Consider the following 27732-nt stretch of genomic DNA (forward strand, 5'->3'; position numbering starts at 1 on the left):
TCTTGAATTCCTGGCCTCCAGCAGTCCTCCTGCCTTAGCCGAGTAGCTGGGACTGCAGATGTACATCACCATGCCTGGCTAATTTAAAAATAATTTTTTTTGGTAGAGATGGAGTCTCACCGTATTGTTGCCCAGGCTGGTCTCAAACTCCTAGGCCCAAGAGATCCTCCCACCCTGGCCTCCCCAAGTGTTGGGATTACAGGCATGAGCCACTGCACCTGGCCCCCAACTTCTCGAATAAAGGAAACTATGATTCTTGGGCACACTCACTACCATGTGACATTGATCAAATCACTTCACCTCTCCAAACCTCAGAGTCTTTATCTCTAAGACGGAAACAGTAACACCTACTTCAGGGGCTGTCATGAGGATTAAATAAATGTGCCCAGCAGGTAGTAAGTGTACAAAACAAAGCCTCTAATGGTTCATTAATACATTTGCTTATTTTGCAATTATTGGCCACCTGCCAATGCTGGGCACTGTTCTAGGCACAGGGGATACAGCAAGGGCAAACACCTAACACTGGTGGAGGGAAGACAATAAACAAATACGTAAAGGTATGTGCCAGGTAGTGATAAAAGCAAAGAATGACCCATGGAGAGGGTCAGCTGGGTAGACCACACAGTACCCTACCTTGTCACAGTTTATCCAGTGAGGGACACTTTTACAGGGCACATGACCTTAATCTTTTTCATTAATCTTGGTTAATTCATTTCTAGGAGGTCAAGTCTCTTGTGGTTCTGTGGAATCACCAACTGCTCCTGTGGATGTGGCTTGGTCTGAGCTGATGTAACAAGTAGCTCTGTGTTGCTGGCACTATTTGGCTGGAGCAGGGTTCAGTGTGGGAGGCCTTGCCTGTGAACTGTTCCAGATGGCAAGCTGCAGGGCTGCATAGCACTCCATTTTCCGCTGTGAGTGCTTGAGGGGACAGTGATTAGCTGATGACACAGGCCCAGTCCTCAGGGTGAGCACAGGAAGATGAATAAGAAAACCCTTCAATTCTGTGTATGCTGGGTTCTCTGGGGATGAGAAACTCAGGGGTTGGGGGGCACAGAGGAGGCCTCAATGCAGGCTAGTGAGCGTGGGGAGCAAGATAGTAAACGGAGCTGAAGCTGGGGCCAGATGCCAGGTAGGCCACACACTTCATCATCACATCTCTTAGCAATCCCAGCCCAAAAAGCTGGCCTCCTTTCCAATCTTCCCAGCCAAAGTCTCTGGACAAGCTGATTGGACCAACCAGAGTCAGATGCTCATCCCTGACTCATCACAGTGGCCTGGAAGATGCCACATGTTGACTGGATGGTAGCAGCAGGCAGGTACTGGTATCAGTAAGGCAAGGCTGCTGGATATAGACACAGGTCATTAGGACATGGGAAGTTCCTCAGACTCACCAGGCTCTGGCCCTCTTTCAACCTCTGGGCCTTTGCACATGCAGTGCTCTCTTCTCAGAAAGCCTTTCTGGCTGGGACTAGTGGCTCACACCTGTAATCCCAGCACTTTAGGAGGCCATAGGCAGGAGGATTGGTTGAGCCCAGGAGCTCCAGAGCAGCCTGGACCACATAGGGTGACCCTCTTTTTTAATAATAATTTTATATATATATATATATATATATATTTTTTTTTTTTTTTTTCAAAGAAAACCTTTCCACCGGGCGCGGTGGCTCACACCTGTAATCCCAACCCTTTGGGAGGCCGAGGTGGGCAGATCACCTGTAGTCAGGAGTTCGAGATCGGCCTGACCAACATGGAGAAACCCCGTCTCTACTAAAACTACAAAATTAGCCAGGCATGGAGGCGCATGCCTGTAATCCTAGCCACTCGGGAGGCTGAGGCAGGAGAATCTCTTGAACCCGGGAGGCGGAGGTTGCAGTGAGCCGAGATCGCGCCATTGCACCCCAGCCTGGGCAACAAGAGCAAAACTCCGTCTCAAAAAAAAAGAAAGAAAGAAAACTTTTCCCTCCACTCTGCTGGGCTGTTTCATTCTCCCCTCTAGGTTTCCAATCTTCGCCTTCTCCTGGCAGCCCCTCACATTGTCTCGACGGGCTCTTACCACCATCTAGCGGGTGAGGCGGGCCTGGGCTCTCACCGTGAGGGCAAAGCCTAGCGGCCATGACCACACCGAGGTACCCAGGACCCCACGGGAGGCGCTCAAGAAACGGCCCCTGGGGAAGAGCTGGCACACGCACGCACGTGCGCACGCCCATCCACAAGCAGACCCCTTCCTGGGTGCAAACCCGGGTACGCTGCGACCCGCTCCTATTCGGAAACCCACCTGGCTTGGGGGGCACAGGTCGGGCGCGCGCGCACGATCCGCCCCACCCACAGACCACCGTGATCAGGGCGCACACACACGCGCGTCCTCCCACGCACGCTCCGTCACACGCAGGCCCCCTCTCCTGCCACAGAGGAACGCGCTGGCGTGCGCACGGCGGATCAATCAGCCTTAGACCCACCCGGACCGACGCGCATGCTGCGCGCACGCGCGGCTCCGAGTCCCCGCCTCCCGGCCGCGCCTGTCGGGGGCGGGGCGCCGCTGGGGGCGGGTCCTGCGGCACCGCCCGGGAAGCTGCGCGAGGCTCGACAGCCTCCGCCACATCCTTCTCCTCTCTTGGTCCAGCGAGCGGAGGCGGGCCAGGGTCAAGTGGAGGGCTCCGACGGCGCGGACGGAGCGAAGCGCCGAGCCATGGCGCACCAGACGGGCATCCACGGTGAGGACGGATGGCGGGCGGGCAGGGGGCCTGGGTCTCGGCTCTCGGAAGCGCCCCCTCCCCGGCTCTCGGCCCCTCCCTCCACCCCGCACCAGCCAGGAGAAGCTTCCTGTTCTCTTTTGCAGCCGTGGGTCGCCTGGGGTGGGCACATCTGGGGGAGTACGGACGTGGTGTGCATAGCTGGGAGTGGGTGTACATGTACGTACACAGCTGGGGTGGAAGTATCTGTGTGCCTACCTGGAGATGAATGTGGCTGTGTGTGCCCATCTGTATATTTTTGTTCCTTTCCTGTAGTGGGTGTACACGCATGTGTACCCGTCTTCCGTGTACAGTCCTACGTGTGCACCTCTCGATGTGACTCCCTTGTGCACATCTAAGGGTCATTCATGCACTGGCACTTGTGGCTGTTTGATTGGACACTGTAGGTCGCATAGGACCCTCTTTAGACATCAGTGTTTCATGGCAGTGTGCACATGTATGTGGGTGTCTGTGTGTGTGCATAGTTGGAGCGCATCTCAGTGTGCATTTGTTGCCAAGGATGCATATACCGCATGTGTCTGTATGACTTGAATGGGTTTGTGTATGTGTGAGGGGACCCTGACCTTTGCTCCTCCCAGGACACTCACTCTCCCCAGGCTGGGGAAAACCCAGAACAGAGACTGCTAAGTGGGATGGAGAAAGCTGCCTATCTGACCTTGACCTCTGACCTCCCTCCCATTTTCCGTTGTGACTTTCTGAGCCTGTCTCAGTCTGGTTGGAAGATCCCAGCTCCAGACTGCAGACAGGGAAGAGGTCCAGATATGGGGTTTGTGGGGGAGAGTCCTGGCCCTAAATAATCCAGGCCAGCTCCCCCCCCCCCCCCCCCCCCCCCTAGGAAGCTTCACCATCCCCTAGCATCACACACCCCCTCCCCCAGGGGTCCCGGTTTCCTTCTTGGACGGGCTGTGAGAGAAGCAATGGCCAGGAGCCAGGTGCCCTGACTACCTGGGGCTCAGTGTCCTCATCTGTCACTGACCTGGGAGGGCTGCCTGGCCTGTGGGGAAGGCCCAGGCTGTTTGCCCAGACAGCCTGGCTGGTTTGGCCATCAGCCACCCCTCCCACCGCACTAGGATCCCCTGCTTGGGGCTGCCACCATCGACCTGCCTGACCACCTGAATCCTGGTGCGGTTGTGGCCACTTGGTGGCTGGGCTGCCCTGAAAAGGTTTCCCTGGCCCTGCGAAGGCAGGGGCCTGGGTCAGGGCCAGGCCTCCCAGATGGGCCAGCCTTTCTCCAGGAGGAGCTGGCAGGCGGGCTTCATGACTCAGCCCCACAGGAGGGAACTGCCTCGTGGCCAGCTTCTTCCTTCCCCTTTGTCTGGTCATAGCTGCTGCCTCCCGGCCTCCAGCCCTGGTGGAGGAGATCCCAGGAAGTTAGCCACCCCATACCCCTTCCCTGCTGCCTCACTCCCTCATTACCCATAGTGAGACAGGCCCACTGAGGGGGTCACTGGGGGCTGGGCTGCCCCCAGTCCTCCTTCCGCCTGTGAGCAGCCCACTCCTTCCCATTTCTGGCTGGGGGAGTTGGCAGGAGAGATCACCCTGGAGGACCAAGTGCCAGCCCTGTCCTGACCATAGGTGTGGATCTGCTGACCTCAGAGCAGGGCAGGAAAGGGACCTGTAACGTGAGGCTCACTGGAGTCGGAGGGAGGGTGTTCATGAATCATTGATAATAGAGGCTCAGGTGTCCCAGGCCTGGTCTCTGGATTATTGATGGCGGCTGGGCAGGCATTGGGGCTGGGGTGGGCAGGGAGGTGTGCCTTCCCCTGCTGGGGTGTCAGTTTGCCCTAGTAACACTAGAAGGGGCCCGTTGGCCTGTCCTTTGGGAGAGCTTCTTGGTCTCCCTTCCGGGAAGGTCTGGGCAGGTAGAAGAGGCAGCTCAGCACAGTCAGCTTGCTGTTGTTATCGTAATAAAAGATTAATTGTTATTAGTAGAGGCCACCATTGCCAAGCCCTTTCTCCCATTTACTCCTCACCACAGCCCTGCCAAGTTTGGGGCTATTATCTCCATTTTATACACTGAAGTTCAGAGAGGTCAGGGGTCACCCAGCTAAGGGAGAGGTGGAGCCCCAGAGGCCAGGCTTGGGGCCTCAGGGACCTGTTTGGGATCTGCCAATGGAAAGTTCTGTCCTGGCCCAGTGGGACGGTGTCCACCTGCCTACAGTTCCATGCCATGTTTCTCTGAGCCCTAAGGGTCTGCTGAGCTCAGCTGGGCCCCAGCCCACCCAGTGGCCTTGGAGGGTGGTGCATAGCCTGAGGTCTCAGATTAACGGTCACTCTGCAAGGGGGGCACCTGAGGACATGACCAGAGTTTGTTTTCCTAAAGGCCCCCCCGCCTCTGAGTTGCCCAGTCCTGGCCCTATAAATATTCTCTGACCTCAGGCCTCCAGCTGTGTTCCTGATGGAATTCTCCTGACCCCTGGGCAGCCTCAAGGTCACTCTGGCCAAGCCCTGCTCACCCAGGGACCCAAGCAGGGACCTTCCCCGCATGGTCCGTGGTGGTTTCCCTGTCCACTAGTAGATCCACCACTTATGGCTCCCTGGCTCTCACCATGGTCCTCATCTCTGCCCTGGGGTCCTTGGTCACTCACTGGCTCTTACCTTCCAGCTCTACAGCCCAGTGGCCAAGATGGAGTCTCTCTCTCTTTTTTTTTTCTGAGGTGGAGTTTCACTCTTGTTGCCCAGGCTGGAGTGCCATGGTGTGATCTCAGCTCACTGTAACCTCTGCCTCCCGGGTTCAAGCGATTCTTCTGCCTCAGCCTCCCAAGTAGCTAGGATTACAGGCGCAAGCCACCATGTGCGGCTAATTTTTTGTATTTTTAGTAGAGGCGGGGTTTCACCATGCTGGCCAGGCTGGTCTTGAACTCCTGACTTCAGGTGATCTGCCCACCTTGGCCTCCCAAATTGCTGGGATTACAGGCACGAGCCACTGCACCTGACCAAGATGGAGTCTCTTAGTGAGTTTCCGGGGTCCACTCCTCCTGGAAGCTGCCCCAACTGCCTGAGGGTTAAAGGCATCTTGTCCCCCTACCCCCCACAGGGCTGTGTCTGGGCTGGCTGTGGTTCTTCAGGGTCTCAGGGTTAGACAGCCTGGCTTGAGGGCTGGGACTGGGGCTGCATACATGGGTGTCATGTGTGTCCATGTGCTTCTGTGTACACTTTGATACATCCAGTTGCCTGCACACAAGTCTCAGCCAAGCTCTGCACTTGCCTGCCTGTGTGCGTGTTAGCAAGCTGGGGACTGTATCTCTTTGTGTGTTTGTGTATCTAAATGTGTGTGTCCATTTGTGTTTAAGCAACTGAGCGTGTGTTCATGTATGAGGGTGTTTGAATTTCTGCTCCTCTGTCACACATCCATGTCATGTGTTACATTCACACATGCTGGATTGAGCTCTGTGTGTGTGTGTGTGTGTGTGTGTGTGTGTGAATGGGCATAGTGGTCATTACGCAGTGGGGGCATTTGTCTGTGTTCCTTTGTCTGTGTATATGACCATGCTGAGTGTGTCCAGGCCAGCCCAGAGCTCAGCCATCCTGGGGGGCAGGGGGCAGATGGAGGCTATTCACTGTGGCTGGCCTGGCTTACGCCAGAGCCTGCCCATCTTCTGATGAGCTGTCCCATCCCTGCCCACCCCGCCCCATCACCAGACCTATCCCAGCCAGCAGGCCACTCGCCTGCCACCTCTGCTGGCTAAATTTGGGAGCTTGTGTTCAGTGGCTGTCTCAGGTTCCCAGTCACATGGGGGGCTGTATTTAACCTGGTTCCCAGCTCAGCCACCAGACCCTGTGGGACAGAGCAGGCCCCATACTCGTCTCTGTCCACTCTGCCCACTCATCCCCTACCATGTTTCTTGTTCTTATAGCCACGGAAGAGCTGAAGGAATTCTTTGCCAAGGCACGGGCTGGCTCTGTGCGGCTCATCAAGGTTGTGATTGAGGACGGTGAGTGCCCCTCACAGGCCAGGGCATAGGCTTGGGGGTGGACTCTGCTGCCTCTGTGGGTGGGGGAAGGTAGATGTTGGCCCCTGGCCTGCTGGGGACAATTTCCCCCTCTGGAAATGAGTGTGAGGAAATCCTGACAAAGGAGAGCCTCACAGGGCAGCATCAGAGGTGAGTGCGATTGTCACCTCTGTTATGCAGAGCGGGAAGCCAAAGCTGGGGTCCTGCCACCTCCCAGAGACTGCATGGGTATTCACATGGGCCTGGTCAGAATGCCGAGCTGGGCTGGGCAGAGGGGCAGGGGATAAGTGAATCCAGCACTGCCCCTTGTGGTTGGTGCCACCCACCCCTATCTGTGGCCTGGCCCAGCTCAGCTGCTGGCCAAGGGGAGCTCTAAGGAGATCCTGCACCCTTCTCTTGGAAATGCTCCCATGATGGGGAGAAGGGACGAGTGTCTGGCTCATCTGAGAGCAGGATGAGAGGGTTCTAGGCTTGGCTGGGTCTTGGCCTGGCCCCTGAGAATCTGGGAGCTGTATAGAGGGCAGTGCTGGGGGCGCTGGGACTTGAGCTGAGGCCTGAAGTGGGGAGGGTTTGGGGAGGCAGAGGATTAAACTGAGGAGGATTGGGAGGTCAGAGGACAGAGAACATTTTTTCCCCTTTCCTCCTTGCCAAGGGACTGCCCCTTTGGGTGAGGGGTACAGACTTTGGGACTGGTGTGGGCCAGGCTCCCCAGAGGTCCTCCCAGCTCTCCTCAGTAGCCATTCAACAGCGAGTACTTTGGATGGCTGCCCGAATGGGCCTGGTGCTCAGCTGACTTGTCGCGCGTTGAGTTGGCTCAAAGCAGGGTCTGCCATTCCAAGTTTTAGGGCCTCAGTCGTGCTTTGCCCAGGGACTCCAAATTCTGATGCCCTCAGAGACTGGGCAGGGGTCACTATGGCAGGATATTGGTGATGGCCTCCTGGAGTGGCAGGCCACAGCCATCCCACCCTTAAAGAGGCAGTTGCACTCATTGACCCCAATCCTCAGCCCTCCCTGTTGCCTCCCAGACAAGATGTCCCTGCAGATTTTTTTTTTTCTTTTTTGAGACGGAGTCTCGCTCTGTCGCCCAGGCTGTAGTGCAGTGGTATGATCTCGGCTCACTGCAAGCTCTGCCTCCCGGATTCGCACCATTCTCCTGCTTCAGCCTCCCAAGTAGCTGGGACTACAGGTGCCCGCCACCATGCCCGACTAATTTTTTTGTATTTTTAGTAGAGACGGGGTTTCACCGTGGTCTCCATCTCCTGACCTCGTGATCCGCCCGCCTGAGCCTCCCAAAGTGCTGGGATTACAGGCTTGAGCCACCATACCCGGCCATCCCTGCAGATTTTAAGCAGGAGGAATCTCTGGATTGACTTTTATTTCAGTTCTGCATGACAGTTTTTGGGGTACCTGGGAGTGCCCAGGAGGGTCCAGGCCCCCGATGGGCAGCCACTGTCCTTCTCCAACTGAGGGTGGCCCCAGTGTGGCCAGAGGGCTTGATTTTTCTAGAGAGGCTGAGGATTCCACTTCTTATGTAAAAGTTTCCAGTTTAAAAATGTTAGCAACAAATTCAGCAATGTGGACAGTGCTGTGGGGGCCAACACAGGCCATGACTACTCCAAGTCACTGTGACTATGATCCTGTCTGAGTTCTGGGTGGGCAGGTGAGGAGGCCGAGGCCTCAGAGGGCCTGGCCTGTTGGGGTGTCCAGGCATCAGGGCCCCTGCCCCCATCAGGAGAGCCTGGTAGACTGACGCCAGGACCCCCAGCCAGGCTGCCTGCCCCTTTGCCCCAGTTATTGCTCCAGGCTGGACCTGTGTATACCCAGGCTGGTGTCTGGTGCCCAGATGAAGTCCCAGCCTACAAGTGCAGCTCGATGCACCATTCAACCAAGGAGCTGGCAGGCCTGTAGGGCCTAGGCACTTAGATGGTAGCTGCTTTGGATCTGTAACATTTTCAAGAGGACTGCAGCTGGCACGTAGCCGCAGGATGTCTGGTTATGCAGGGTCTGGTAGGAGCCCCTGCTCCTCCTCCCCAGAGGCTTTTGCCCCTGCAGGTCCCTGTGGCCTGGGGCTGTGATCTGCCCCTCAGCACATTTGTCCTGAGGGGGTCTGCTGCAGTTCTTCTGCTGGAGCCCCAGGGGAGGAGGCGAGCAGGAGGCAGTTTCGTGGAGACTGTGGGCTGAGCAGCTGTGCGGTGGGGTGGGGTAGGGAGCACCCAGGGGTGTGGTGTCTGTGAGGGGCTGACAGCTGTGTGTCTTTGTGTGGCTATTTGTGTTGGTGATCTGCGCGTGTGTATGTGGGGGGGGTGAGGGGGGTGAGGGGGGTGGGGGGGTGGGGCGGGTATGCATGCGCTGGGGATGTGCAGGGGGGCAGCCCCCAGGTGGCAGCTTTGTGCCCTTCCTTGCTCACTCATTCAGCCACACAGCCTCACACTTCTGGGACCTGGGGGCTCCAGGGAAGGTGAGGGGCAGCCGGCAGCTCTGAGCCAGCTGGGCAGCCACGGCGAGGCTGGAGGTCCGCAGCGGGAGGTGCGGTGGGAGCTGGGAGCGGCTGCTCACCCGGCCTCTGCCCCCAGAGCAGCTCGTGCTGGGTGCCTCGCAGGAGCCGGTGGGCCGCTGGGACCAGGACTATGACAGGGCTGTGCTGCCACTGCTGGACGCCCAGCAGCCCTGCTACCTGCTCTACCGCCTCGACTCACAGAATGCTCAGGGCTTCGAATGGCTCTTCCTTGCCTGGTCGCCTGATAACTCCCCCGTGAGTCCTGGGCCAGTGGGGAGTGAGGAGGGGAGCTGGGGCCGAACTGAACAACAAGGCCTTGCCCTGGGGGATCTAAGAGGGGACACAGGCCTGCCTCTGGAGGATGGGGGAAGAGCTGTCAGGCCCTGCCCTAGGGAGTCTGAGAGAGGGTCAAGGCCCTGTGCCTGCAGCCTGGGTACTTCACGCTCTCCAGGCATCAGCCTGGCTCCAGAGGCGGTGGTCAGGCTGGACAAGGGCTCCCCCTGCTGGTGGGAGCCACCTGCTGCGTCTTGGCCCTCTGCCGGGTGTGCCAGTGCAATGAGCCTACTGGGTGGCTCCAGAGGTGCTTGTCTGTTCCGGGAGAGGCAGCCCTGCCCAGAGGCCTCTCATGGTTTGGTCCTTGCCCTTCAGGTGCGGCTGAAGATGCTGTATGCGGCCACACGGGCCACAGTGAAAAAGGAGTTTGGAGGTGGCCACATCAAGGATGAGCTCTTCGGGACTGTGAAGGTAGCCCTAAGCCAGGACTTACTGGGACACGGTCCTGGGCCCACAGAGTGGTCACTGTGCAGGGTCAAAGAGCAAGCCAGTGCCAGCCTTGGGAGGAAGATGGGGGCACTGGGGGAGTCCAAGGACTGCAAGCGGGGGTGCTCGGTGGGCTTCCTCTAGCCCACCCCCAGGTGCCCATTTATGGCTCTGCATTCACCCCCACCCCCGCAGGACGACCTCTCTTTTGCTGGGTACCAGAAACACCTGTCATCCTGTGCAGCACCTGCCCCACTGACCTCAGCCGAGAGAGAGCTCCAGCAGATCCGCATCAACGAGGTGGGTTGGGTAGCAGAGGCCCCAGCCTCGAGCCCTCAGGGTCACATTGGCCCCATGGCAGCCTGTGCTGCCTGGGAGTCACACCCTGCTTTGGGCCGGTGAGGGCCTCCCTCACCATTCCCCTACCCACAGGTGAAGACAGAGATCAGTGTGGAAAGCAAGCACCAGACCCTGCAGGGCCTCGCCTTCCCCCTGCAGCCTGAGGCCCAACGGGCACTCCAGCAGCTCAAGCAGAAGATGGTCAACTACATCCAGCTGGTGGGTACCTGCTCCCTACCCTGGCACACGCTGCTGCAACCCCTACTCCTGCCCGTGCACATGTGCTGGTGTGCATGGAGTGCCCACCCCATCAGCCTGCAGCCTGTCCCCTTCAGCTCGTCCATGTGCTCATGGGAACACATGGTCCACCCCACCCCTCCCTGATCCCTACCTATTCCGCCTCGGACGCAGCCACTGTGTGCACATAGGTGCGCTCAGGTCCCTTGTCCCCCAGGCCCTGCTCATACACAGGTACACCCGTGAGCACACTGCCCCATTCTGCCCTCCACACATACCCCTGGGGTCACACTGACCCCTCAGTCCTGAGCGCCTTCCTGTCCCAGATTCCCTCTGTTGTCTCCTTGACCACCCCGTTTCCCTAGGCAGCGTCCTTCTGCCCTGGCCGTTCTGGCTGCCCCTTTCACGCAAAATGGCTCCTCCCTTCCAAGGTGCTTCCACCAGAGGCCTTGCCTCTGAGGATGGGCTGGCCCGATGGCAGTATATCCCTGAAGTTGAGACCCTCCACACCATCCTGTCCCAGGAGTCACTACCGTTTACTACCCTTGGGAGTTCCCTCTATAGCACAACCTTCAAAGGGGCAGAGTTGGAGCTGGGCCCAGGACCGGCCTCTTCAAAGGGACCCCCATAGAGTGATGGCCATTGCAGGGGAGTCTTGGGAGAGGGAGGTCACATCAGGCTCCTGCCACCAGCTAATCCTATTTGAGGGCTTCTTGGGGAGAGGGGCCTGGGCCCGCCCCGACCTGGTGCTCTCCTATCTTCCCTTGGCCCTGGGCAGAAGCTGGACCTAGAGCGGGAAACCATTGAGCTGGTGCACACAGAGCCCACGGATGTGGCCCATCTGCCCTCCCGGGTGCCCCGAGATGCTGCCCGCTACCACTTCTTCCTCTACAAGCACACCCATGAGGGCGACCCCCTTGAGTCTGTAGGTGAGTGGCCATGGCAGGGCCGCCAAGCCTGTGGCTGGGTGGAAGCAGGGCTGGTCTGCAGTGGGGCAGGCCCGCTCTGGGTGTGAAGGTCAGCAGGTTTCCCAGGCCTCCCAGGCTCACCTCCTGCCCCCCACAGTGTTCATCTACTCCATGCCGGGGTACAAGTGCAGCATCAAGGAGCGCATGCTCTACTCCAGCTGCAAGAGCCGCCTCCTCGACTCCGTGGAGCAGGACTTCCATCTGGAGATCGCCAAGAAAGTAGGCCCCTCCCCAGGGCCTCGCCTCCCCAGACCCTATCACCCCAATCTCCATGTGACGCGCTGGGGTCCTGAGATGACGGCAGAGCAGGAACCATTGCTGCCGTGTTGATCACAGGGCGTCTGAGGCCCAAGGGGTGACACACATGGCCCAAGGCTGCCCAGCTGATTGGTGGCTCAGAAAAGTCCAAGTCCTGGCCACATGTCATGTCCTTTCCCTGGGCCTGGAGACAGGGAGGAAGTGACCCCGGCAAGCAGAGTCCAAGGCATGCAGGGCAGCAGGCCCGAAGCTCTTGTTCTCCTGGGGGTGGCATTCCAGGTGGGGATTCAAGGGGAGACCCCAGGAGACCCCAGGGCTAGGATGTGAGATCAAGGGGTACCCCAGAAGTGGGGGCTACCAGGGGTGGTATGTGTCAGAGCCCCTCCCATTGGAGTGACCACTGCCTTGCCCCATGCAGATTGAGATTGGCGATGGGGCAGAGCTGACGGCGGAGTTCCTCTACGACGAGGTACACCCCAAGCAACACGCCTTCAAGCAGGCCTTCGCCAAGCCCAAGGGCCCAGGGGGCAAGCGGGGCCATAAGCGCCTCATCCGCGGCCCGGGCGAAAATGGGGATGACAGCTAGGAGGCTGGAACAGGGCCGGCCACATGTGGACTGTGGGGCTGCCCACCTTCCGCTCCCTGCCACCGTCCTCCTTCCTGGGCTCCAGGAAAGTGTTTCCAGGAGGGCAGGAGGGCTGGCGGCTGAACGCACTTGCAGCGTCCGAGGGCCACCAGGCTGGCATTTTGTGACCCTTCCCTGTTGCTGTCCCTGCATCTCATGTGTGTTCCCAGGGTGTCCGGGAACCCTGCCTGGCTGGCTTAAGGGGGCTGGGTCAGGGGCCTGGCATGAACCTGGCCTCCTGGGGAGCTGAGACTAGGGTCCCAGCACAGCCCAGAAACCTTTGGCCACAAGAGGTGGGGTCAGTCAGGGCTGGGGCAGGGGTCACTGCAGTTTGGGATGGTTGAATGCTGTATTTTCTAAAGAATAAAATATTTTTAAATCAAGACTTGTGCTTGGCCCTGAGAGACCGCCTCTGGCCCTGGGAATTGGGCAGTCTTGTGCATGTAACTGTCCTTTCCCAGTAGGGGAGAGGGGACTGCCAGCCTGTGAGGTGGAGCCCCAGCACTCCGCCGCCAGTTGTGTGGGAGAGGCTGTGCCTGTGAGGGGGTGCGCAGCCTCACTCGGGTCTCCCAGTTAACAGGAGCCCTGCTTGAGAGGCAGGCGTGCCTCCACTGTGACATGAGGGATCTGTGTATGATCATTTGCTGTGGCTGCTGTAACAAATTACCACCAACTTAGTGGCTTACAAGAAACCCAAGTGTATTCTCTTACAGTTCTGGAGGCTGGAAGACTGAGATGGGTCTCACAGGGCCAAAGCTGAGGTGTTGGCAGGGCTGACTCTGTCTGGGCCCCTCAGGAGAACCCATCTCCTGGCCTTTTCTGTCTGTATTCCTTGACTTGGGGCCCCTTCCTCCACTTTCAAAGCCAGAGGTGACATCTCTGATTCTGCTTCCCTCGGCCTCTGGGCTCCCATGGTCTTTTGTAGTCAAATCTCCCTCTGTCTCCGTTTCATAAGGGATATTGTAATTGCATTCACCCTGCCTGCCCCCACCACCTACCCTCTTCAAGATGGGTAACTTAATCACATCTGTGAAGTCCTTTTGCCATACTCTATGTGGGGCTTTGAGGTCATGTGTTTGCAGGTTTGGGGAATTAGGACAAGGATCTCTGACAGGGATTTTATGCAGCCTTCCACATGGGATAAGGGCTCCTCCCCAAAGGCTTCCCAGCCTCCCTGGGCTGAGGCCAGGACAGGTTATTCTGTGGACGTCGGTATTGGTGTCTCCAAGCCGAGTGTGTCCATGCGCGTGGGTCTGTACGTGTGTGTACAGACCCCTCTGTCAGCTTGCTGGCCTCTCTGGTTTTCTGCCTCCAAGGGAGGCAGGGCTACTGCTGAGTATGGGGGTCTAGGTCCCTGGTCCAAGGGACTCTGGGAAAGTCTCATGCTTGGGGCTCCACAGGAGCCTGAGCTTTGGTGTATGCCTCTGAGAGGTGGATGGAGGGAGTGAATGCAGGTGCCTTCCGCCCCAGGCAGGCAGGAGTGGAAGCATGGGGTTGATGCCTGCAGCCCAGCTGCTGAGTGGGCACTGCTCTCCCTCCTGGCTCAGGGCAACATTCCATCCCTGGTGCCTTTCTGAGCCACTGCTCAAGCCCTTAGAATTGTAGAGAGGAGAGCCAGACCCTAGCTAGGATCCAGAGGAGGCTTGTCCTTGCCCAGCCTAAACGCTGGCTCCCAGGTGGGCAGGAAGATGATGCCATCGCCCCCTGCTGCTGAGCTAGCTGGATGCCTGGCACTTTGGAGCCTGCCTGTCATGATGCCCACCCAGAGTGGGCCTGCGGGGAGCAGGCTGGCAGATGTACAGCCTTGCCTCCTCCCAGCAGCAACCCCATTTGTTCATTCATTCTTTCATTCGTTCATTCAGCCTTCACTCAGAAACGCCCTATCCGTGCCTGCCCAGAGCTGACTGCTGGGTACACATAATTCAGCAGATATCAAGCACTTGCTATGTGCTGGGCACTGCACTGGATCCTGGGGATGCAGATAAAAGATTACGACCCTCATGAAGCTGACATTCCAGCAGAGGAATAAGACAATATACAATAAACCATGAAAGATCAGTGATCCGGTGTGCTAGCAGTTAAAAAATGCTAGGACAAAGAGAAACAGAGCAGGCAAAAGAGCTTAGGAGTGCCAGATCTGGGGTGGGAGGTTTCTAAGAAGGCTGGATGGCCCTGTTGAGAGGGTGACATGGGAGCAGAGACATAATGGAGGCGAAGGAGGGGTCATGTGAGACTTGGGAGAGTTTCCAGGCAGAGAGAACAGCACATCCCAAGACCCTGAGGCAGGAGGGTGCCCAGGGGCTACTCAGTCAACTGCAAGCAGGCCAGTGATGGTGGAGAGCACTCAGGGGAACAGCGGAAGGTAGGTCCCAGAGGGCCTTGTTGGCCATCTGTGGACTGTGCCTTTGACTCCAGAGTCAGCCAGGGAGGCGTCTGAACAGAGAAGGGACCCAGTGTGACTTAGGTTCCTGTAGGGGCTGAATGTGACCAGCCCTTGGAGGGTGGACAGCAGGGCAGGACAGCCAGAAGGGTGGTGGCGTGGGTCTAGGAGAGAGGATGGAGGCTGGTGGACACGGCAGTGGGCTGTGGGCACACCCTTCAGCATGGTGGACCCAGCAGGACTTGCTGAGGGGCCCGGGGTCAACTGAGGCTTTGGGCCCGAGGAATCTGAGTCCTGTCACCTAGGTCAGAAGGAGTGTGGGAAGAACAGATGGGGAGGACCGGCTGGGGGCCCCACTGGGTCAGCGCACACCTGGCCCCTAGGAGCCCCATCTGGAGTGATGTGATGTGTGCTCTGATGGGGCCCCAGGGGCTCTGAGAATGCGGAGGAGGAGGTCTTGTTTCCGGAAGAGGTTGCAAGGCTGTGGTGAAGGCAGGTGCAACCCAGCCTCCCGCTCAAGCTACACCCTGGCCCTCCACACACGAGGCCCTGCAGAACTCTGGAGATGGTGCCCACAAGGGCAGGAAAGGACAAGTCGGGAGCCACTGTCCTGAGGGCACCAGCTGTGCGGGAGCCAAGACCTGAGGGTGGAAGAGTCCTCTTAGAATGGGGATTGCCCAGCAAGGTGTACCGCTACTGGTGCTATCCCAGATTCCCATCTCTCCCTGCTCTCCGCCTGGGCTTTGGGCCTTAGCTCCTCCCTGGGCTTGGTAGAGGACAGATGTGAGGCCCTCATGGGATGTTGGCTGTCTGAGAGGGGAGTGGAAAGAGGAAGGGGTGAAGGAGCTGTCTGCCATTTGACTATGCAAATGGCCTTGGACTCATGGGACCCTGTCCTCCACACCATGGGCAGGGTGGAGTGGAGGGGGAGCTACTAGGCTGGTATAAAAGTCTTACTTCCTCTATTCTCTGAGCCGCTTCTGCCCCCGTGGGAAGGGACCTCAAGTGTGAAGCATCCTTCCCTGCAGCTGCTGTCCAGTCTGCCCGCCAGACCCTCTGGAGAAGCCCCTGCTCCCCAGCATGGTAGGACAACAGCTCTCAGTCCCCTGGGGAAGGGAATATCCTGGGAAGGGGTGAGGAAAGAGGTGGGCTTGGCAGCTGCAAGCAACAGTGATGGGTTGTCACCCACATGGCCCTGGGGACACTCACTGAATCCTGAAGACATCAGAGCTGAAGCCCTCTTCTTCTTCTTTTTTTTTTTTTTTTTGAGACGGAGTTTCACTCTTGTTGCCCAGGTTGGAGTGTAGTGGGTTGATCTTGGCTCACTGCAGTCTCCACCTCCCGGGTTCAAGGGATTCTCCTGCCTCAGCCTCCCAAGTAGCTGGGATTACAGGCTTGCACCACCATACCCAACTAATTTTGTATTTTTAGTAGAGCCAGGGTTTCTCCATGTTGGTCAGGCTGGTCTTGAACTCTTGACCTTAGGTGATCCGCCCACTTCAGCCTGCTGGGATTACAGGTGTGAGCCACCGCGCCTGGCCAGTGAAGCCCTCTTCTGAGCAATGAGACCCAAACCCACAGAGGGGATGAGGAGGCTGAGGCAGTGACACAGCTGGGTCTGGAGCCTGGGTTTGGGTCTCACTGGGCCTGCAGCTTGGGGCTGGCTCTGTCTGGCACTTTGCTGGCCACCCCTCCTTCCATCTGTTCTGACCTGTAGGGCAAGGGCTCTCAGGCTAGGTGAGACGGGCAGAGAGTGATGGAGCTGTGCAGTGCCTGCTGGCCAGGGTCCCTGGGAGGCAGCCAGCCCGGGCCATAGTGGGAGACTCTCATGCCTGCCTGGATCTTGGCTGAAGGGAAAGGAAGGGGTTGTGGGGAGGCTGGTGGGGGGCAGAGAGCGGATTTCAGGGCAGCTGGAGGGGAGGGAGCCAGCTGCCACCTTGCTCAGGAGCAGGAAGGGAAAGTCGGGGAGAGACAGCGGGTGCCATGGGCCACCTTGCCTGGCCTTGTATAACCAGGGATTGGTTATGGTGAAAGCTCCAGATCATAAGTCTGGATTCTAGGTCTCAGTCCTGGTTCTGAGGCCTAATTCTGAGTCCAAGATGGTCTGAGACCGAGTTCAGGTTCCCCACAAGCCATGGAGGATGGGAATGGGGCTTGGCAGCCAGGGAAGAACTTCTTTTTTTTTTTTTTTTTTTTGAGACGGAGTCTCGCTCTGTCACCCAGGCTGGAGTGCAGTGGCCGGATCTCAGCTCACTGCAAGCTCTGCCTCCCGGGTTCACGCCATTCTCCTGCCTCAGCCTCCCGAGTAGCTGGGACTACAGGCGCCCGCCACCTCGCCCAGCTAGTTTTTTGTATTTTTTAGTAGAGACGGGGTTTCACCGGGTTCGCCAGGATGGTCTCGATCTCCTGACCTTGTGATCCACCCGTCTCGGCCTCCCAAAGTGCTGGGATTACAGGCTTGAGCCACCGCGCCCGGCCAGCCAGGGAAGAACTTCTGCAGGTAGGGCTTGGGGAGAGGGGTTGGACGATGCCCATGAAGTGGAGTGGGTGGAGGTGGAGCTGGGGGCCGACCACTCACACAGCCCTCCTACCCCCATAGGGTTTCTGCTGCAGCGCCCTGCACCCTCTGTCTCTCCTGGTGCAGGCCATGGTACTGGCCACGACCCTGGCCCTGGGTACCTTGCCTGCCTTCCTACCCTGTGAGCTCCAGCCCCACGGCCTGGTGAACTGCAACTGGCTGTTCCTGAAGTCTGTGCCCCACTTCTCCGTGGCAGCACCCCGTGGCAACGTCACCAGCCTTTCCTTGTCCTCCAACCGCATCCACCACCTCCATGATTCTGACTTTGCCCACCTGCCCAGCCTGCGGCGTCTCAACCTCAAGTGGAACTGCCCGCCGGTTGGCCTCAGCCCCATGCACTTCCCCTGCCACATGACCATCGAGCCCAGCACCTTCTTGGCTGTGCCCACCCTGGAAGAGCTAAACCTGAGCTACAACAGCATCACGACTGTGCCTGCGCTGCCCAAATCCCTCATATCCCTGTCCCTCAGCCACACCAACATCCTGGTGCTAGACTCTGACAGCCTCGCCAGCCTGCACAGCCTGCGCTTCCTATTCATGGATGGCAACTGTTATTACAAGAACCCCTGCAGGCAGGAACTGGAGGTGGCCCCAGGTGCCCTCCTTGGCCTGGGCAACCTCACCCACCTGTCACTCAAGTACAACAACCTCACTGTGGTGCCCCGCAACCTGCCTTCCAGCCTGGAGCATCTGCTGTTGTCCTACAACCGCATCATCAAACTGGCGCCTGAGGACCTGGCCAATCTGACCGCCCTGCGTGTGCTCGATGTAGGCGGAAATTGCCGCCGCTGCGACCACGCTCCCAACCCCTGCATGGAGTGCCCTCGTCACTTCCCCCAGCTACATCCCGATACCTTCAGCCACCTGAGCCGTCTTGAAGGCCTGGTGTTGAAGGACAGTTCTCTCTCCTGGCTGAATGCCAGTTGGTTCCGTGGGCTTGGAAACCTCCGAGTGCTGGACCTGAGTGAGAACTTCCTCTACAAATGCATCACCAAAACCAAGGCCTTCCAGGGCCTAACACAGCTGCGCCAGCTCAACCTGTCCTTCAATTACCACAAGAGGGTGTCCTTTGCCCACCTGTCTCTGGCCCCCTCCTTTGGGAGCCTGGTCGCACTGAAGGAGCTGGACATGCACGGCATCTTCTTCCGCTCACTCGATGAGACCACGCTCCGGCCACTGGCCCGCTTGCCTGTGCTCCAGACTCTGCGTCTGCAGATGAACTTCATCAGCCAGGCCCAGCTTGGCATCTTCAGGGCCTTCCCTGGCCTGCGCTATGTGGACCTGTCAGACAACCGCATCAGCGGAGCTTCAGAGCTGACAGCCACCATGCAGGAGGTGGATGGAGGGGAGAAGGTCTGGCTGCAGCCTGGGGACCTTGCTCCAGCCCCAGTGGACACTCCCAGCTCTGAAGACTTCAGGCCCAACTGCAGCACCCTCAACTTCACCTTGGATCTATCACGGAACAACCTGGTGACCGTGCGGCCGGAGATGTTTGCCCAGCTCTCACACCTGCAGTGCCTGCGCCTGAGCCACAACTGCATCTCGCAGGCAGTCAATGGCTCCCAGTTCCTGCCCCTGACCAGTCTGCAGGTGCTGGACCTGTCCCACAATAAGCTGGACCTGTACCATGAGCACTCGTTCACGGAGTTACCGCGACTGGAGGCCCTGGACCTCAGCTACAACAGCCAGCCCTTTGGCATGCAGGGCGTGGGCCACAACTTCAGCTTCGTGGCCCACCTGCGCACCCTGCGCCACCTCAGCCTGGCCCACAACAACATCCACAGCCAAGTGTCCCAGCAGCTCTGCAGCACGTCGTTGCGGGCCCTGGACTTCAGCGGCAATGCGCTGGGCCGTATGTGGGCCGAGGGAGACCTCTATCTGCACTTCTTCCAAGGCCTGAGTGGATTGATCTGGCTGGACTTGTCCCAGAATCGTCTGCACACCCTCCTGCCCCACACCCTGGACAAACTCCCCAAGAGCCTGCAAGTGCTGCGTCTCCGTGACAATTACTTGGCCTTCTTTAAGTGGGGGAACCTCATCCACCTACCCAAACTGGAAGTCCTTGACCTGGCGGGAAACCAACTGAAGGCCCTGACCAATGGCAGCCTGCCCGCTGGCACCCGGCTCCGGAGGCTGGACGTCAGCTGCAACAGCATCAGCTTCGTGGATCCCGGCTTCTTTTCCAAGGCCAAGGAGCTTCGAGAGCTCAACCTCAGTGCCAATGCCCTCAAGACAGTGGACCCCTCCTGGTTTGGGCCCCTGGCGAGTGCCCTGCAAATACTAGATGTCAGCGCCAACCCTCTGCACTGTGCCTGTGGGGCGGCCTTTATAGACTTCCTGCTGGAGGTGCAGGCTGCCGTGCCTGGTCTGCCCAGCCGGGTGAAGTGTGGCAGTCCAGGCCAGCTCCAGGGCCTCAGCATCTTTGCGCAGGACCTGCGCCTCTGCCTGGACGAAGCCCTCTCCTGGGACTGTTTCACCCTCTCGCTGCTGGCTGTGGCTCTGGGCCTGGGCGTGCCCATGCTGCATCACCTCTGTGGCTGGGACCTCTGGTACTGCTTCCACCTGTGCCTGGCCTGGCTTCCCTGGCGGGGGCGGCAAAGTGGGCAAGGTGAGGATGCCCTGCCCTATGATGCCTTCGTGGTCTTTGACAAGACACAGAGCGCAGTGGCAGACTGGGTGTACAATGAGCTTCGGGGGCAGCTGGAGGAGCGCCGTGGGCGCTGGGCACTCCGCCTGTGCCTGGAGGAGCGCGACTGGCTGCCTGGCAAGACCCTCTTTGAGAACTTGTGGGCCTCGGTCTATGGCAGCCGCAAGACGCTGTTTGTGCTGGCCCACACGGACCGGGTCAGTGGCCTCTTGCGTGCCAGCTTCCTGCTGGCCCAGCAGCGCCTGCTGGAGGACCGCAAGGATGTCGTGGTGCTGGTGATCCTGAGCCCCGATGGCCGCCGCTCCCGCTATGTGCGGCTGCGCCAGCGCCTCTGCCGCCAGAGTGTCCTCCTCTGGCCCCACCAGCCCAGCGGTCAGCGCAGCTTCTGGGCCCAGCTGGGCATGGCCCTGACCAGAGACAACCACCACTTCTATAACCGGAACTTCTGCCAGGGACCCACGGCTGAATAGCCCTGAGCTGGAATCCTGCACGGCGCCACCTCCACGCTCACCTCACCTCTGCCTGCCTGGCTCTGACCCTCCCCTGCTTGCCTCCCTCACCCCACACCAGGCACAGAGCAGGCACTCAATAAATGCTGCCGAAGGCTAGATGGCTAATCCTGAGCTCACTGGAGGCATGGACAGGAGGAGGGAAGGGAGAATTCTCCAGGCCTCCACGAAGCAGCTTAGGGAAAATTGCCATAAAGACAGGACAGAGGTCTTCAGGGGAGGAAGCTGCTAAGCTCAGTTCTCTGGGGAGTCTGATGATAGTCTTTGGATGTGGTTTTGGCCCTTCCCAGAGAGCAGGGGCCCCTTTTAGTCCCGCCCAGAATGCCCGGCCCTACCTTTCCCATGCAGAGCCGGGCAGCCCCTGACAGACTTGGCAGAACCCCTTTGTTGACGGGTCTCAGGTATTTGTCTCCCTCACCTACTGGACTGGAATGCCTTGAGGGCAGAGAAACTGCAGGCTTGGTTCCTTTCTGGCACTCAGCAAAGTCTTGAGCGGCAGCAGCTCTGGGGACTGTTCGTTCCAAAATGGAAGGGGAGAATGAATTGCAGCAAGGGTGGAGGGGTGATTGTGCCCTTTGGTGGCCATGCCTGTGCCAGGCGGAGAAGGCTGGTTCAGGTTGGGGAAAGGAAGGCCTGTGGGTGCATCTCAGCAGGGAGCTGAGATCCAGGTTGATCTGATCGATCTGATTTCGCACCGTCGCCGCCTGCACCGCCTGGCCGAGCGCACTGGTTTGCCGCACCAACGGATGCCGTACTTTAACGTTTATGCCGGTCGACGCGAGCACGGCACGCAGCGGCACGGTCTACCAAATTTCAGCCTGGCCCTTCCTTCCTTTCTCTCTCTGTTCCTTTTTCTTTTCTGAGACAAGGTCTCACTCTCACCCAGGCTGGAGTGCAGTGGCATGAACGCTGCAGCCTTGACCTCCTGGGCTCAAGCAATTCTCCCACCTCAGCCTCCTGAGTAGCTAGGACCACAGGGGTGCACCACCATACTCAGCTAATGTTTTATTTTTTTGTAGAAACAGGGTCTCACTATGTTGCCCAGGCTGGTCTCAAACTCCTGGATGCAAGTGATCCTCCCACCTCAGCCCCACAAAATGTTGGGATTATAGGCATAAGCCACCAAGACTGGCCTTTTTTTGTTGTTGTTGTTTTGTTTTTTTGTTTGTTTGTTTTTTAGCCACTGTCTTGCTCTGTCACCCAGGCTGGAATGCAGGGCAATGGTGGGATCACAGCTCACTGCAGCCGCAACCTTCTGGGCCCAGGTGCTCCACCTCACCCTTCCATGTAGCTGAGACTACAGGCATGTGTCACCACACCCAGCTAATTTTTATATTTTTAGTAGAGACAGGGTTTCACCATGTTGCCCAGGCTGGTCTTAAGCTCCCGGGCTCAAGCAATCCTCCTGCCTCGGCCTCCCGAAGTGCTGGGATTACAGGTATGAGCCTCTATATTTGATAGTGTACATTTCAGGATAGAGCTGGGAGCCCTGATGACCAGTGTTTGGAGAGGTCAGGGTCTGTCCTCAGCAAGGTCTCCTCCACACTCTGTGTGGAGCCATGAGGAGCGTCAGGCCTGGAGCCCCTGAGGGGCCTTCTCTTGGACGGGCAGCCTACACCATTACTGCAGCCAAACCTGCCCTTTGAGGAACAGAGGAGAAATATGCAGGCTGACAGGTCAGAGCTGGAGCCCAGTTTGGCCGGCTCAGGCCGGTTTGAGATCTGCTCGTCCACTCAGGGCCTCTGAAGGGGAGAGCTGGAGCTGGCAGCAGACAGCTAACTTGGTGGGCTGGTCATGGGCAGCCCTTGGAGGCTTGCTTTTGCCCCACTCCCCAGGACATGGCTGTGGGGAAGTCTAAGCTGCCGTCCTCTTTCTGACTTAGGTACAGGGGCTCCTGTAGTGGACTGGGGTTCCCTGTTGTCTGCTCATCTGAAAGAAGGAAGGTCTCTGACCTACCAATCGGAAGCCCCGTGCCCCACGTGGGCTCTGACCCAACCTGTCATCCTTCCTTGGCTGCCTGCAGGGAAAAGAAAACAACAGTCCTTTTCCCCAGGCTGGAGTCTAGGGGAGTCCCCTGTTGAGTGGCTCTGAGACTATTCTGGCCACAATCAGGGGTAGGGACAGGAAGCTGGAAACAGAGTCCCATTCAAGGAACTGTATTTTGCATGTGAGAGGCAAGGCAAACCTGCCTCTCTTGGGATTGCCAGGCCTACCCTCCGGTAGTTCCTGGTGGACCTTCCATCTCCCCATCCCCCGCCCACCTTCACAGTCCTGATGCTTTTGGGGCTGGAGATTCAGGAGAGCATTTGGAGAGGAAGCACGCGGGCCATGGTGGGGGGCTGTTGGGCTCGGCTCGAGTGAGTCGGGGGGGTCTGTGGGACTTGGCTGTGTGCTGTCTACATGATCAGAGAAGCCGAGCACCACTATCTGAGGTCCTTCAGGAAGTGGTTGGAGCTGGGCCAGAGTGGGGCTGGGTGGAAGGCAGCGCCCTCTGTACTGTAATCAGGAAGGGTGCTCAGAGATGGCTCCAGGCTCTCCATGCGGCAGCCATCCTTGCCCATCAGCATGGCCAGGAAAGAGACAGGACTCAGACCAGATTGCCTGGGCTTGCCTCCCAGTTCTGCCGTTTGGGTTGTCTCAGGCAGATGACCTCCCCTTCTGGAGCCTCAGCTTGCTTGTTCTATAAATGGGAATGAGCAGCGCTACTCTGCAGGACGTTGGAGGGATTCATATAATATGGGTAAAAGGGCCGGGCGCGGTGGCTCAAGCCTGTAATCCCAGCACTTTGGGAGGCCGAGACGGGCGGATCACAAGGTCAGGAGATAGAGACCGTCCTGGCTAACACGGTGAAACCCCGTCTCTACTAAAAAATACAAGAAAAAAACTAGCTGGGCGAGGTGGCGGGCGTCTGTAGTCCCAGCTACTCGGGAGGGTGAGGCAGGAGAATGGTGTGAACCCGGGAGGTGGAGCTTGCAGTGAGCCGAGATCCGGCCACTGCACTCCAGCCTGGGTGACAGAGCGAGACTCCGTCTCAAAAAAAAAAAAAAAAAATGGGTAAAGGTCTGAAACACTGAGTAGGGCCTCAGTTATTATTAGGTGATGGGATTTACACGCAGGACCCTCAACTGATGCGGCTTCAGTGTTTCTCTCTCCACCCAGTGATCCTCTGGGCCAGGGACCCCTCCCAGGGCACTGACAGGGTTCAGATGTGGTTGTATCAGAGGCACATGAAGCTGGGGCAACAGCTTTCTATGGGAGCAGGACCAGGGCAGAGAGTGCTCCCTAAGATGAGGAAGCAGAGGAGCAGGCAGGAGACTCAGGCAACCTGATAGGAGGAAAACTTCAAGGTGAGGAATGTCTGTTCACTAAGATTTCAAATACAGTTTGCCCTTTTCCCTTTAGGACACCTTATTTAATGCCGTCAGCTTCTAAATATCCTTAGAGAACTTTCATGACATTGTAGTTTCACATGAGAGTTGCTTGCAAAAGCCAAACTTCCTTTTTTTTTTTTTTAAGATGGAGTCTCATTCTGTTGCCCAGGCTGGAATGCAGTGGTGTGATTTTGGCTCACCGCAACCTCCGCCTCCTGGGTTCAAGTGATTCTCCTGCCTCAGCCTCCCACGTAGCTGGGATTACAAGTATGCACCACCACCCCTGACTAACTTATTGTATTTTTAGTAGAGATGGGGTTTCATCATGTTGCCCAGGCTGGTTTCGAACTCCTGACCTCAAGTGATCCACCTGCTTTGGCCTCCCAGAATTTTGGGATTACAGGCTTGAGCCATGGAGCCGGGCCCAAACCCCCATTTTTAAGCAGTTCACGAATCCCGCCTACTTCCTGCAGGTCACCTGGTCCTTTGTTCTCATAACCCCAAGAAGCAGGGAGGGGCACATGCGCCTGAGTGCCTTGCTTCTGGGTCTTACAAAGGAGGAGTGGATCTTCCTAAGCATTCAGGTAGCAACATTGCCCCAGCTGGAGGAAAACAATCCCATTTGAAGGAAGGGAGGTGCTGGGGTCCTGGTTGTGGAAATGAGAGGGACCATAGAAAGCCCTGAAAGCTCCTGTGAGGCAGCAGAGCCGGGAATGCTGAGCGAGGCCCGTTTCCTGAGCAGGAAGGAACCGAATCATGATTTGGTGGTGATGTGGTTTCCATCAAGCCCTGTAGCCTGCCTAGGTGTATGGTTTTATCTGATGGGACTGTGACTCAGCAGCGCTCTCAGGGTGTGTGCCCCAGGCCCGCTGCCAGCTTCCTGGCAGCCAGCCCAACTCTGTCCAGAGAGGAGAAAACACAGCTGCTGTTTCTAGAGCTACGAGAAGGGAGGCGAGGTCAAAGGACTCTGCTCAACTCCAGCTGCTTGGTTTTGCTTCAACTCTCTGTCTTTCTAGTGAACTTGACCTGTTGCCATTGGGTTTCTTTTTCATTCATTCAGTACACATATGTTTAGCACCCACTATGTATCAGGCACTGTGCTGGACTTTGAGGACACGGAAGTGAGAAGACAGGCACCTGTCGTCAGGCAGATGACATTACAACAGGGCAAATGGCCAGCAGGGGAAAAGTCATTGTGGGTGGTGACCAGAGCTCTGAAGGGCGTCATGTCAGAGGCCAAGCAACGGTGAGACTGCAAGACGGTCTGCCTTAGCCGGCATGCTCAATGGGGGTCTCCTTGGGGACCCTTGTTTGAGTGAAGAGAGGCAGCCACACCATGATCCAGGGGAGAAGCATCCCGGCAGAGAAAGAATGGCTTACACCAGGGCCTGGAAGTTGCACAGAACCTAGGTATTTGAGGCCCACAGTGAACAAACAAGGGTAGGATGGGAGATGGGTCTGGAGAACTGGATGGGACCTTGATCCCAACTTTGCCAGCCTGTGTGAGGAGTTTAGGGTTTTGTTTTGTTTTGAGATGGAGTTCACTCTATCACCCAGGCTGGAGTGCAGTGCCATGATCTTGGCTCACTGCAACCTCCGCCTCCTGGGCTCGAGCAATTCTCCTGCCTCAGCCTCCTGAGTAGCTGAGATTACAGGTGTGTGCCACCACACCTGGCCAATTTTTTGTATTTTTAGTAGAGACGGGGTTTCACCATGTTGGCCAGGCTGGTCTCAAACTCCTGACCTCAAGTGATTCACCCGCCTTGCCCTCCCAAAGTGCTGAGATTACTTACAGGCCTAAGCTACCGTGCCCGGCCTACGGTTTTTGAGTCAGGGTCTCACTTTCCCAGGCGGGAGTGCAGTGGTGCAGCCTCAGCTCACTGCAGCCTCGACGCCCCGGGCTCAAATGATCCTCCCGCCTCAGCCTCCCGAGCAGCTGGACTATACAGGTGTGCATCACCACACCTGGCTAATTTTTAAATTATTTGTAGAGATGGGACTTCCCATTGTTGCCCAGGCTACTCTCACAAACTCCTGGGCTCAAACAATTCTCCTACCTCAGCCTCCCAAAGTGCTGGGATTACAGGTATCAGCCACCATGCCCAGCCTGAATTAATCTGAGTGTGACTGGAAGACCCAGGAAAGTTTTCTGCCAGGTAGGGACATGATCTGATTTTATTTTTAAAAGATCTTTCAGGCTGCTCTTGGGGTGAGTTGGGCAGATGCCATATGGAGGCATGACGAGGATGGTGGCAGAGGAGGGGATGAGATGTGGCCTGGCCTGAGATTCACTTCAGAGGTGGAACTTGCTAGTAGAGGACTTGTTAGTAGTGTGCATGGGAGGGAAAGGGTTGATTTCCACAGGAGAGGTCTGGTGTTTGGGCAGATAAGGAAAGGAGAAGACCAGACAGGGAGGGGCAGCAGACTCGGGGTGCCCTCCGTGCCTGTGTGGTTGGAGGTGCCTGTTTGACACCCAGCGATAGATGGCAGTGCACAGATGCAGCTTAAAGCCCAGGGCTGGGCCGGGCGCGGTGGCTCAAGCCTGTAATCCCAGCACTTTGGGAGGCCGAGACGGGCGGATCACAAGGTCAGGAGATCGAGACCATCCTGGCTAACCCAGTGAAACCCCGTCTCTACTAAAAAATACAAAAAAAAAACTAGCCGGGCGAGGTGGCGGGGGCCTGTAGTCCCGGCTACTCGGGAGGCTGAAGCAGGGGAATGGCGTAAACCCAGGAGGCGGAGCTTGCAGTGAGCCGAGATCCGGCTACTGCACTCCAGCCTGGGCGACAGAGCGAGACTCCGTCTCAAAAAAAAAAAAAAAAAAAAAGCCCAGGGCTGGGTGGGGAGTTGAGTACAGTTAAGAGACCAGCCTGGTGGGGCCATCAACATTCACAGGAAGACCCAGCCAAATGGAGCAAGGACCAGCTCATGAGGTAGGGAGAAAACAATCAGCAGAGGTTAGTGGCACAGCTTAGAGGAGAAGCTTCAAAAAGGCCAAGGACAACCACTGCAAATATCACTGAGATCCAACAAAGGAAGACAGAACTGGCCACTGGACTTGGCAAGATAAGAGACAGATGTGAGAAATGAGCAGCCTTCCTAGAGAACAGGGATGAAAGGGTGACTGCCCAGAACAGGGGCAGCACAGAGAGGCAGGGGGAGCAAGAAGAGGGTCTAGACAGAACAAGCTTATTTTTCAGAAGGGGGACAAAGCCTCTGCTGGCCAAGGAGAACGAACCAGCAGAGGGGGAGAAATTTTGCAGCAAAGAGATGGTTGTAGGACCGTGCAAGAAGCAACAGGACCTGAAATACAAATGGAGAGAGGCAGGGTGAGGAGCACAAACCCCTCTGCTTTTGCTGGATGGGACACAACTACAGGTGCAGGAAGCTGACAGGCTGGAGGATGGGGTGGTGACAGACAAGCCAGTCTTCTGATGCCCAGACTTTCACAGGGAAAAATGGGGTCAAGGCAGTAGCTAAAAGGGAAAGTCAGGGGGAGGCAGCTGTAGCAGGACTGCGACGCAGCACTGTCCATTGAAGATATGAAGTGAGAAGTTTAAAGTGAAACCGGCCGCCAAGGTGGTGTCACTCTTTCAAAACTGTTCAGTTGCCGGGTGCAGCTGGGTCAGCCACTGGATACAGTAGGCATTAAGGAGGTAGCAGGGTTCAAGCTGTGGGAGGTTCTGCCTCTCCTGCTCTGAAGCCATTACCAGAGCTCCAGTACTTTATTCAGCTTATTCATTCCTAGAATACAGACTGAACTTAAAGGGATGATGACAATTATTATTTTTTATTTTAGAGGCAGTCTTGCTCTGTTACCCAGGCTGGAGTGCAGTGGAGCAATCATGGCTCACTGCAGCTTCA

General features: G+C 57.4%; 1 protein-coding gene and 1 long non-coding RNA gene across 4 annotated transcripts; one reads left to right on the forward strand and one right to left on the reverse strand.

The window, feature by feature from the left end:
• Positions 1–418: 418 nt before the first annotated feature.
• Positions 419–2462, reverse strand: LOC116273768. The gene is made up of 2 exons (XR_004182156.1): positions 2273–2462; positions 419–1342 (listed from the first exon to the last, which is right to left on the reverse strand). It is a non-coding gene; the product is annotated as an uncharacterized LOC116273768 (long non-coding RNA).
• Positions 1909–20596, forward strand: TLR9 (toll like receptor 9). 3 transcript variants are annotated; one of them, XM_003894323.3, is made up of 9 exons: positions 1909–2708; positions 6605–6682; positions 9274–9452; positions 9846–9941; positions 10152–10256; positions 10389–10514; positions 11311–11461; positions 11598–11719; positions 17363–20596. In XM_003894323.3, exons 1-9 carry the CDS (start codon positions 2468–2470, stop codon positions 20456–20458), a joined length of 4194 nt encoding a protein of 1397 aa, XP_003894372.2. In that variant the 5' UTR covers positions 1909–2467; the 3' UTR covers positions 20459–20596. The 3 variants fall into 3 exon arrangements, with proteins under 3 accessions (XP_003894372.2, XP_009198877.2, XP_009198875.2); XM_009200613.3 differs by lacking the exon at positions 17363–20596 and adding an exon at positions 12177–12766; XM_009200611.3 differs by lacking the exons at positions 1909–2708; positions 6605–6682; positions 9274–9452; ... (3 more) ...; positions 11311–11461; positions 11598–11719 and adding an exon at positions 12361–15846.
• Positions 20597–27732: the final 7136 nt, after the last annotated feature.

The sequence above is a fragment of the Papio anubis genome, chromosome 2 (assembly GCF_008728515.1).
Source record: "Papio anubis isolate 15944 chromosome 2, Panubis1.0, whole genome shotgun sequence".
Lineage (NCBI taxonomy): Eukaryota > Metazoa > Chordata > Mammalia > Primates > Cercopithecidae > Papio > Papio anubis.

Excerpts from the sequence above, each read along its gene's own strand:
- TLR9 (XM_003894323.3), top strand. The coding sequence starts at position 2,468 with ATGCTGCGCGCACGCGCGGCTCCGAGTCCCCGCCTCCCGGCCGCGCCT. Across the intron at positions 9,453-9,845 it reads GGTCGCCTGATAACTCCCCC|GTGCGGCTGAAGATGCTGTA; the intron begins GTGAGTCCTGGG and ends CTTGCCCTTCAG. Across the intron at positions 10,515-11,310 it reads TGGTCAACTACATCCAGCTG|AAGCTGGACCTAGAGCGGGA; the intron begins GTGGGTACCTGC and ends GGCCCTGGGCAG.